Raw genomic sequence first — 12120 nt, forward strand, 5'->3', positions numbered from 1 at the left:
GGCCCGACCGTGAAATAACGTTGCCAGGGAAAAGCCTAAACAACGGAAGTCACGTGCGAACCATCGTCATCGCAACTTGTCGGGACGCGCGCTGCTCACGTGTTCCGCTGTACGGCGGGCCCAGGAGCGACGTTCTCCTGTTCGCACCGACGATCTTTTCCCTTTCCCGCGATTATGTGCACTACTCACAATAAAATGATATGGGAATAATAATATCTTAGAGTAATGTTTCCCCATAAATGGTTGTGTAGGTATTGAGTCATTTTTAACTGAACTTCACTCAATCGATTGAAATGTTTCCTTACGGAAATGGGGGAAGCGTCTCCAGTTACCGCGCCCACCGACGGATTTAATGATGAAAATTGTGTTCAAATACCGGGGCAAGTGTGTAAACAAATGTAAAGTGGTTACAGCTGTCATGCAATTTTAAGTAAACGCAGATACGCACACTGACTGAAAGCGCTTGTCCAGAGCGGGGTCACGGCGAACCGGAGTCTAACCCGGCAACACAGGGCGTAAGGCTGGAGGGGGGAGGTGACGCACGTTTACCACAGTAAATGCCCTGGTTTTTATCACTCGCTGAATTGTAGCTAGTAACCTTTGCCTTCTGTAAAGCACAAAAACATACAAAAATATCTTACACCTAAGCTATAGAAATAAACCCACTAATAAATTACAGCAAGTAGAGCTTTTGGAATTTGACATTTTGAACAAGGATAATAATTTCAATAATAGTTTCATATTTTATTGTGGGGGCGCGGTGGCGCAGTGGGTTGGCCCACGGTCCTGCTCTCCAGTGGGTCTGGGGTTCGAGTCCCGCTTGGGGTGCCTTGCGATGGACTGGCGTCCCGTCCTGGGTGTGTCCCCTCCCCCTCCGGCCTTATACCCTGTGTTACCGGGTTGGCTCCGTGACCCCATATGGGACGAGTGGTTCAGAAAATGTGTGTGTATTTTATTGTAAATATTTTATAGTTCATGCATATTTTTCAAGTACACTTCTTAAAAGCACACCAAAAGTTTTATTAATGTTCATTAATGCATGCACTCGCATTTATCACTTTGAGCAAATATTTAGGTGGACAAGACACGGCATGCTTAACAGGTGTTTCGACATATTAGTCCTCACTTCACTTACACTGTTAGTCATTACATCACAGATTATCAGGCTGTGCAAATTTAAGTTCTTAAACAACAATGTGGAAAAAACAGCAACGTAAAATCACATTGATTCATTTTGTGAGACAAGAAACAAAGTATTTGGATTATGTTCTCTAGTACAAAGATGCATGTACTTTTTCAATATTTTTTATAGAACAGAATTTATGTGTTTTATATTCATCTAATGCATGAATATGTAGTAGCTGACAAACCACAGAGACACATTGTCTGAAACCGCTTGTCCAAATGGGGTCGTGGCGAGCCGGAGCCTAACCTGGCAACGCAGGGCGTAAGTCTGGAGGGGGAGGGGACACCCTCAGGATGGGATGCCAGTCAGTCGCAAGCAAGTGGGGCTCGAACCCCAAACCTACAAGACAGCTGGACCTGGACAAACCCGCTGCGCCACTGCACCAAACCCTCCCCGGCAATCCAACAGTGAAAAAAGACACAGTAATTCATCCATCTTTATATTCTCCTGATCCACAGTAAGTCAAGGAATGGCATCTGACATGTGTGCACTGACATCTTTGCTTTGTGTCCAGCAGGGAGGTCCTCCTGCGGAGTGCCCTGTGAAAGGCAGCTTCTGGGTATGGACGTGCTGGGGCCAGAGCCAGTGCATCGCTCTAAACACTGCCCCAGGCGCCAGCTGTTGCATTCCAGGACGGTTTCATGACTTGCTACTTATACTTTGTGCCTCAGGAAATGGATCTCACTGCGTCCTTTCGCAATTTGTATTTCAGCACTCAGAGTATGTCACTTGTAAGTGAATTATCACACTGTGTTCACCTGTCAGCTTTTTATTGTACTGGATAATCTGAGGGCTTTTGTATGTCAGTTACACTTGTTACTTTATCATTGTCTTAGCCTCTTGCCCGTCTCTCGTTACGAAATGCGCCATTTTAATGTAAACCAGACGGAAATATACTTCTTATTGATTGCGCTTCTTCGACTGCTGTAAGGGTAACGTTACGGTAAAGTATAAGTTAAGTTTTTAGAACAACATGGAATTTGTTAAAAAGGTGTGCTGTGAAAAACAACCTATGGGGATTCTTTCAATATTTTAATATACAAAATTTATTTTGTATATTAAAATACACAATAAAGTAAGTATAAAATGGCAATCAATATTTATTTACATTTACATTATTTCATTTAGCGGATGCTTTTCTCCAAAGCGACTTCCAATGAACTCTATTTAGTGTTATGAGCCCGCACACCTTTTTCACCGTGGTGACTTACACTGCTAGATACACTACTTAGACTGGGTCACTCATCCGCACATCAGTGGAACACACTCTCTCTGTCACTCACACACTACGGATGACTTAGTCACCAATCCACCCGAACAGCGTGTCTTTGGACTGTGGGAGGATTTAGAAACTGGCATATGAACGTCGTGGTTTCTTTTCCTTTTTGAGTACACTACAGAATGACCAATTTTAAATATTAAGCTTTAGCATTATTTTTAAAAGGCAGCAGGTAGAAAGTGGTTAGAGAGGACCAGGTTTGAATCCCACTTCCTGCTGTAGTATCATGAGCAAAGTACTGCCCTTGAGTTGCTCCATTAAGAAATACCTGACTGTATAAATGAGTAAATGATTGTAAGTTAGTATACAAACCTAACACTGTAAGTTGCTTTGGAGAAAATCATCAGGTCAGTGAATTAAGTGGGTTTGTTAGCTTGTGCTTAGCTCCAAATTGGATAATTATATTGTAATCAGGTACCTGGTGTGTATAAATTCAGTTTATTTTTACATATTGCTCTCCTCATCAAGGGGACAGAGTGCTGAATGACAAAGCAAATGAGATCTGTGGGTATACCGAAGTGAGACAAGTTTGACACCATTAAGGGCACCTGACACACAATTCATCAGCAAATTATTTGTAGCTGATCCTTTCTTTTCTGCTCCCATAATCACAGTATTTCACTTCTTCCACATACAGTCTTCCCAGTTGCTCTGAATGCATGGGTTGGCGACTGATAGCAGTAACAATGCTTAGTTCAATATATGGAGCAATATGCAACGGTGATGAAGAGAGACTTACAAAACAGGTTCAATACACTGAAACCAACAAGAATAAGCATCAAGTCTCAGACAAAACAATAATAACTGCTCTCAGCTGTATCCTACCATGTAATCATGAGTTAAAAATATCAGTATTAGTCAATTGCGTAACTTGCATATCAGAGCTTTTTTAGCAGATATACTGGGATCTCTTGACTGTGTTCCACAGCGTATGGGAAGAATATTTTGGCCACATATTTATAGTAGGTATATGCATTTGTTCACTAGTCATTTAAGGGACCATGTGCAGAGATACTGCAAGTTTTTTTTTTTGCTGGATTTGTTGCGTAATCTCCTGAGCCCCTTTAGCTTTTTATTTGTGGTAACATTGCTGTCATTGTTCTGGACTTGGGACCATTATAACCACAGGGCTCTGCCTGTTCTGTCCTGTTTGCAGATACGGTCTCCCGTTAAGGCCACAAGTTAGAATAAAAAATGACTATGGAGTGTAACTGTCTGACTAAAATACAAGGTCTGGCAGCTTAGATGCAGAAAACCGCTTGAAACATCATACATATTCAGTTTTGTAATGTCCCACTTTGTGGGTACATGTGGCTTTAAAATTGCAATCTGTAACTTTCCTCTACAGAGGTGTAACCTGAAGAATGTCATTTGCAGATAGTGCTTAAGTATTGAAGGTACTATATTAAATGTCTTACTAGCTTGCTTTAAAAAACATGCCGCAAACAAAAAGACAGTAAAAACAAAACTCAAATTGACACACTTTATTAGAACACAATTTTACATTTCTGTTTATTTATTTAGCAGACACTTTTCTCCATAATGACTCTTAAGCTTCTTCCAATAACTTCACCATTGTACAGCATTATACATATTTAAGCAATTTTATTGGAGCTATTCAGGGTAAAGGGGTGTGGTGGTGCAGTGGGTTGGACCACGGTCCTGCTTTCCAGTGGGTCTGGGGTTCGAGTCCCGCTTGGGGTGCCTTGCGACGGGGTGGTGTCCTGTCCTGGGTGCGTCCTCTCCCCCTCCGGCCTTACGCTCTGTGTTGCTGGATAGGCTCCGGTTCCCTGTGACCCCATATGGGACAAGCGGTTCTGAAAGTGTGTGTGTGTGTGTGTGTGTGTGTGTGTGTGTGTGTGTGTGTGTGTATATATATATATATATATATATATATATATATATATATATATAAAACATATATATATTCAGGGTAAGCACCTTTCTCAAGGGTACTACAGCAGGAGGTGAAATTCAGACTTGGGTCCTTTTGAGTGTAAACCAGCAGCTGTAACTACTACACTATCTGGAAGTCATGAGAGAAATATTTACCTTTGAAATCGCAGCGTTTGTATAAAATTGCTGTTCGGTCAGTGCACCATTAAATGACATATTGACTTGGCTGTCATCATGAAGCCACTGGATGATCAGTAAAGGCTTGCACTTGTGTGACCAAGCACTCACCAGTGGAAAAAGTGAGTGCGGGGGCAGGAATGCTGGGAATGTACTGGGCGTCAATCATACTCTCCTCGATCAAGTTTGTGGCAAACTAAAATGCTTTGGCTGGTAGCCCTTTGGCTCGGCCCCTTCTTGGGCACCTGTACTCTTTCACTTTTTGACACTGTGTCTAATATTGTTAGTTTTCACAGATTTGCAGGAATAGGTACAGTAATTTCTGTGGAGCTTTCTTGGTTTTACAGAACAGAAAGATGAATTCACGGAAACAGATTAATTCACTTTCTCCATGCTTGTTGGTCATACAACATGATTGTACGTTCTACATTAAAACAGAATGAAATAAAACGCATTTTACAGGTTTATTGCACTAGATCCAATTTCATTCAGATAAGACAATCACCACACCCAATTACTTCCATCGCTGCAATAATAAGTGTAGATCTGCTGTACTGTTTTCCCACCCAACATCTAATCCCCGTAACAAATGGGATATTACATTATAACACAATTGTAGCACAAGGTGCTCTCAGGGCAGAATTATACCTTTCCCTGAGGTCCAGTGCAATGAGCAATGTCCAATACATACCCACATGTGATGCAGCTTGCGAGGAAAAACCGCAGTAAACCTAACACTATTTACAGTGTAGAAAAGAAAACATCCCTCTTTACTCTCTATGGAGACACCTATATTTGCAAATTGTAAGGATTTCTTTGAAAGCAATATATATATATTTTGCAACTGATCGGTGGGTGTCTTACAATATGTGCTGGCATTGTTTTAGATTAAAAACGCACCTTTATCCACTACAAAACTCAAGATATTAAATGTTTATAAAAAGCCTAAGTGTTCACCACCTTCCAAAGTGAACTGGTATTTCAACATTGACCAGAATAATTTCAGGTGGGTGGGTCCTGGCAGGAACCTAAGGAGAGGAGAAGCATAACAAGTCTGATGTCACCATGGAAACTCCTGTAGACCTTATGAAAGGCAAATCATACGGTGGCACCAAGGCCAGGCAAAATTAGATTTCTTGTAATCTGCAGAAATGCAACAAAGAACTCATCTTATCCAGTGATCCCCTCACACCTCGCCCCTACCCCTACAGCCCTATATTTCCCCTATCAAATCTCTCCTTTGGCAAGAACAGCCAGTTTGTTAAGGTATCATGGAGAACATAATCAATCTGCTTGCATAACAAGCTCTGAATAACATCATCAGCTGAATGAACACAACCCAGTGAACTTTAAAACAACGGGCTTCGAGTCCCGCTTGGAGTGCCTTGTGACGGACCAGCGTCCCGTCCTGGGTGTATCCCTTCCTCCTCCAGCCTTGAGCCTGTGTTGCCGGGTTAGGCTCCGGCTCGCCGCGACCCCGCTTGGGACAAGCGGCTTCAGTCAATTTGTCTGTGTGTGTATATTTAGTATTTATACTGTATGTAAAGCTTTATAATTAGTGTCTTAAGAATCAGGTGTTCAGTAGGATTATCCATTATATGGCTCTATACTAACTTCAGATACTAAGAGATTCATGGCATGGGTCAGCTGGGCTTGACTGACATGTACCACCAAGGAGGTCAGTCTTATGGATGCATTAATATTCTCTTTCTCTCTTAATTAAAAAAATTATATATATAAGATTACATTAATAAAATAAATGCTATAAATATTTAAACAAATGTGAATATTGCTTGTGCTTCACAATTCCGGAGCCTGGGGTTTGGGTTTAGGTTCAAACTGCCTTAGTCTGTACAGAGTTTACATGTTCTCTCTGCGTTCATATGGGTTTTATCCAGGTGCACCGGTTTCCCCTAACAGTTCAAAAACATTGGTTTAGAGAGATCTGGTCACTCTAAAATGCAATGAATGTGTATGTGTGAGTGCATGTGTGTGATTGTCCTGCAATGGACTGGGTGTACCCTCACCTGTGCTTCTGGGATAGGCTTCAGACCACCACAACCCTGTGCTGGATAAGCGGTTATTGATAATGTATGGATGAGTGGATGAAAAGCAAGAGCCTTGCTGTAGAACCAACATTATTCTATATATGGATCAGGATTACTGTGAATCTAAATAAATGAAATAATAAAGAGGCAGCTACTGAAAACGGATGGATTAAAGCCATTAGACTTCACTGAGATACACTTTAAAGGAAGAACTACAGAGAAATAAGATTGCTGATTCTTAATTCACTACTAACATGAAACAGAGACAAACAATGAAGTTACTGTAAGAAGAGTCAAGAGTAATTTGTAGCCATCATAAATGCCCACAAAGTTTTATTTAGCAGAGGACAATATCTTAGAAAAGAATATTGCTGATTAGTTAACTATGAACATCTAATTTTATCAATATGTAATATTTATTAATCAAAATTCAGTATACAAACATCTAATTTCCTGTGTATCCAGACTATCACTGTCCTGGCACAGAATCTGCACATTGAAAACCATTTATGTCAAGAATAAGGCTGATCTACAGTAAATTCCAAATATGTCTTATAACTGAACACTGCTTGCGTTCATGATTGCATTCTAAGTAATCTATTTTATTAGTTCCTCACTGAAAAAATGGAAAGTAGCTCTACTTAAAATACTAAAACAATACATTTACAATCAACTTAATACATGTATATTTGAGATGAGAGCATAATTATATTGCATAAAGTCCAAGTGAAATTCAGTCATCAAAAAGTGATATGATGATGATCATAATGATCAGCTGCAATAAAATACCCCGATCTATTAGACTTGTAACAGACGGTGTTCACTCAAAATGATTTTTTACTGCTTGTTCAATTTATTTAATTAAGATTAGTTAGTGAAACACAATTCTTTTGCATTTTGTCCAAGCTTAATTTCATTAGGTACAATCCATCAACATTTACTAATCCAGTTGTGTTGGGCTATGTGAATAATATTTGTTGGGTCAGTGTATTGCTGCAATTGAACTGAAAAAGGGAGGCTTTATTAAAAATATACGTCTATTTATGTAATATATTGTATTATATATAGTTATAATTTATTATATAGTTTAACATTCTATCACTTTATTAAATATATATGAATAACACGTAATTAATAATAAATATAATTAATATGTTATTCAGATGATATGATAGGGATACATCATGTTTTTCTCTCGTTTTCTCGAAAAAAGGAGAAAACCTCAAGCTTCTTTTCGAGATGATAAAAACAAGACAGAAAATGTTTTCTTCAGTGTGTTCCGACTCCGAGTCTCAAGTGTTTGCGAATGCGTGTTTCCACTAAGCCTTATCACAGCTTCATTTATATGGGAAAAAATCATATGGACTTCTGTTGAAACGCTGCCCACGTATTTGGCTTGTATTCAAGAAATATCGAGTTTTTTCCTCACATACGATATTTCTGTCTCTGCCTTCCGCAAGCTTTTCTTTCGATTGCGCGCGAGCAAAGTGAGCGAGCCCGCGTGCGTTGAACTACCGCCATCAACTGTCGCGACTATCGCGTCGTGATAGTCGCGACAGTTGATTGCGGTCGGGATAGTCGCGACAGTCGATCGCGATAGTCGCGACAGTTGCCGCGATTGCAAAAAAAAAAGGGTGTCGCAATCGCGACAGCCACGACAGTTGTCGCGATAGTCGCGACAGTGGTCGTCGCGGGAGTGGCCTCTCGCTGTGTGTGCCGGTGTTCCAGTGTTAATTCTTTAAACAAAAATACAGCTCACATAATTTGTGCAGCAAAATATACATCTTGGGATTTAAAGCGGTGTGTTTTGATAGGATACATTTTGATTTATGTATTCCATCATGTATCTTTACAGCTGCCTGATTTACAGCTTCACCTTTGGTCCTTTTTTTATGTGTCTAATTAGTGACATAGCAGCTTTCAGCATTGCTTCGTCTTTATCCACTGGCGCTAATTTACTGTAGTCCACGACTGTCTGTTCTTAAATGAATACAGATTAAATGTATTGCTGCAAATGATTTAATTCATTAGAACTATGAGGGTTTATGGTAAAAGAAATTCTGAAGATTGGAAATAAATCTGTTATTAGACAGTGCTATAATTTAATGTATTATAACGTGAAAATTAAGATTAGAACAGCAGATACAGAAAAAAATCTGCATTTTTGACAACCTCTTCAAGTGTTCTCATATTTTGACAACATTTATGCCCGATTAAGTTTACCTAATTTATATTTCCATTTCCTAATCCTGGCTTGGCTATATCATGGATTAACACCTGCGATTCTATGCGCTGCTTAACACATTTCAAAGGTCTGCATATTAATACAATTACATGTTGCATAAAATGCGATGTACAGTATGAAAAAAAAATGCAAAAAAAGGTATGACGTTGCAGGAGATATCTGTTGTTCTAGGTCACACATCGCGTTCCTGTGAGCCATACGCGACGGGCTCTTGGACCCCGCGGCGTCACGGGCTTCTGGGGCAGGTTACTAAATGCGCCATGACTGTGTGTGTGGAGCCTGTTGAAAACTCAACACGCTTACGTAGCGAGGCCTGTGGCTGTGTCTTTCGCAACATAATAAAACAAGAGGAAAATAGGAAACCATAAGCGACACGAAGCGGTGGGTTTCCACGCTGTAATTTGATTGTGACAATCATGCATCGGTGCATTTATTTTCCTTGCTGTTTTTCAGGTCGGCCGCTGCGTTTCAGCTTCTTTAATTTCATTTCTGTGTGATCTCATTGCAGCAAAAAAAAGAAAGAAAAAAAACAAGATGGAGTGTGAGTGGAAGCCAGACGAGCAAGGACTCCAGCAGATCTTACAGCTCCTGAAAGAGTCGCAGTCCCCGGACACGTCCACGCAGCGATCTGTCCAACAAGTATCCTTTCTCTCTGCCCGCGATCGGACGACCTTTGCTTTGTCGCTGTGTACAAACGGGTCGTGCCCGCCTACACAGCAGTTACCGCGCGTAGTCTAGAAGCATGGATGTAGATTGTAAATTGTAAAACACCCAGCAGATGTAATGTGATAATTCACCTTTAATGGGCACATGCGTGCTGGTGCTGCTGCTGTCAGTGTCAGACACGACGCCCAAGAGAGGTCTTTGGGTCTTTAGTTTAGACACACTGACTGGGCCATCTAACTGAAGTAGCGCGTTTATGATGCTGGCTGGCTGCCTAATCATACGGCAGCAATGTGCAGTCTTTATGATGAAAGCGGTTGGAATTAGTATTATTATCTGCGCGGCATTGTGTAAGTGGTGTGTGTGTATGGTGCAGTGTGTATACGCACACATTTGCCATGATCGAGACGCAGCGCTGTTCGAGAGGATATCATTCATTGTGCGCAAGATTGTGGTGCGTTTTTATTATTAGAGTGGTCGCTGACGACCGGATTTGGGCTAAGGTGTGGGACAAAAGGGGACCCGAAAGGCCGGGATTAGGACTGAAACGCGTGCCGGTTCGCTGCGAGCGCACACGGCGACACAGCCCGCTCTGCGCATCACCCCCGCATCCCACCGCCTTCTCGCGACGGCCGGGGGCGCCGCTCGCGCCGCCCGCGCGCGGCCGGAGAGTCACGCGCAGTCAGTGTCCCGGTTTTAAACCCGCGAGTTCGACATGATTCTGCCCGTTTCCGTTTAAAGTGACCGAGTTTAAACTGGCATTTCCCCCGTGGTATCGTTCATAATTCGTGTTTATGTGAGGGTATGTGGGTCAGCTGTGTGCAGGATCATAAGCCCTCGGGGTCAAACGAACGATTTAGCGTTTCCCTCCCAGCGTTCATTGCGCAGTTATAGTTATAATAAACCGAAAACGTAGCTGAAATTGTTCGGCTTTCAATCAATGATATTTATATGTAATCATGTCCCCTACTGCTCCTCTAACGTGCCTTAGACTAGTAGTTTGGTTTTTGACCCCATTAGTAGAGTAGTCTTCGTGCCCCATGTTTGTCCAAGCTTTCAGTCGCTTATTAAAATAAATATTTTGTCTTCGATAAATACACCGCAGTTACACCCATTATTAAGCGCCGTTAAAAATAGAATACGTGTGAAAAGCGTTAATGTTTGCGTGGCTCTAAAAGGAAGTTGCCACTCTTAAGGTGACATTGACACATTGATTGATTGAATTGTCTCCGTACTCGTGTCCTGCAAGATTTCTTGACTGACTTCTCACCAGAAACTCGAGCAGTTAAATCAGTATCCCGACTTTAACAACTACTTGATATTTGTCCTCACAAAGTTGAAATCGGAAGGTAAGTTTTACTCTGACATACTTAATTGACAAACTAAGGTTTGCTTTTCCGACTTCCTGTATGACAGTCCATTAAGTCAGTAACATTTGCTTCGCTAGAGATGTAAAAAGTTGTGAGGAGAGCAATAACATCAACGGTTGGCATTTTTACCAATACAGGTATACCCTATATTCAAGTACTCCTGAGATTCTGTGGTTGTAGCAGAGAGGATGTTGGGATTGATCCCCCCCCCTCACTGTTTACCTTTGTACTAAACACATGAGGTAAGGGAAGTCTGACCACTTTGACTGCCGCTCAACGGGCTGCCCTTCGTAGTTCAGATCATTCTCCGTCTGATGCTTTGCACCACTTCCGGTTTCGTGCGTTTTTCATCCAGTCGTTTCGAGAGTAACTGGGAAACCTGTCGGACCGTGTTTTCCACGATGGCTACGTCGACGGCGTAGCGGACGCGCGCTTGTAACCTGGAAGTCCCGGGAAGGATCTGATGCTGCAACTTTGAGATTTAACCATAAATTGCTGTAATAAATATCCGGTTGCATCACTTGTGGTCCTGAAAGTGTGCCGTTCTCCGTTCTGCTTAAGCACTTGATTGGTTCAAATACAGGAATTTGCTTAACTTGGCCCTCTAGGCTAATACTGGAGTCGTAAGTTGTTTAGTGAGCTGTTAAACCTGCACGCCGTACGGCTCTTCCGGACCCGACGTAAAGATCTGTGATGTAAAATGCCAAGTAAAAGCTGTGGGTCAGGAATGATCTTGAGTAAGGTATAGTTTGCTCTAATTTTAACTCGTAGGGTGATGGGATATGGCTTGGCTTCAGCTATCAGGTTTTCCTTTGGATCAGTCTGTGCATTAAGCCAGCTTGTATGAGTTGCCTTAAGTTGCAAAGTGAATGATGCTTTAAACGGTGACACCTTAGGTGACCTACTTAAGCATGTGGTGATTGAACGTGATCTGTAATGTCCTGTGGTCCTCGTCGATGCAGCCTTTCTTAAAAAGACCAAAATAGTGCCGTCTGTAGTTATGCATGTGGATAATATTGTCTTTGTTGAGCTAAACTCTCAAATCCTCCATTTTACATAGCAATTACCAATAGTGTGATGTTGAGGAAACTGGCTGGAGATGGATTTAGCCATCGAATGCTGGCAAGATGATGCTTACATTACCTAGAGTTCAGTACAACTTCATTTAAATTGTTTGTATTCCTGTATGTTATAAATAAAACATCTACAAGATATTTCAGTTGACTTCCAGAGTCTTAAGTTTTCTGTCTTTGGTG

At 41.4% G+C, this 12120-nt stretch overlaps 1 protein-coding gene across 3 annotated transcripts in view; it reads left to right on the forward strand.

Moving 5' to 3' along the window:
* Window positions 1-9077: 9077 nt before the first annotated feature.
* Window positions 9078-12120, forward strand: part of tnpo1 (transportin 1) — a 32135-nt gene continuing 29092 nt past the window's right edge. For all 3 annotated transcript variants that reach the window (XM_018736735.2, XM_018736736.2, XM_018736738.2), the window contains exons 1-3: window positions 9078-9212; window positions 9340-9470; window positions 10768-10843. In XM_018736735.2, coding sequence (XP_018592251.1) covers window positions 9366-9470; window positions 10768-10843 — 181 coding nt within the window. In that variant the 5' untranslated portion in view covers window positions 9078-9212; window positions 9340-9365. The remainder of the gene's footprint in view (window positions 9213-9339; window positions 9471-10767; window positions 10844-12120) is intronic.

Source organism: Scleropages formosus, chromosome 6 (assembly GCF_900964775.1).
Source record: "Scleropages formosus chromosome 6, fSclFor1.1, whole genome shotgun sequence".
NCBI lineage: Eukaryota > Metazoa > Chordata > Actinopteri > Osteoglossiformes > Osteoglossidae > Scleropages > Scleropages formosus.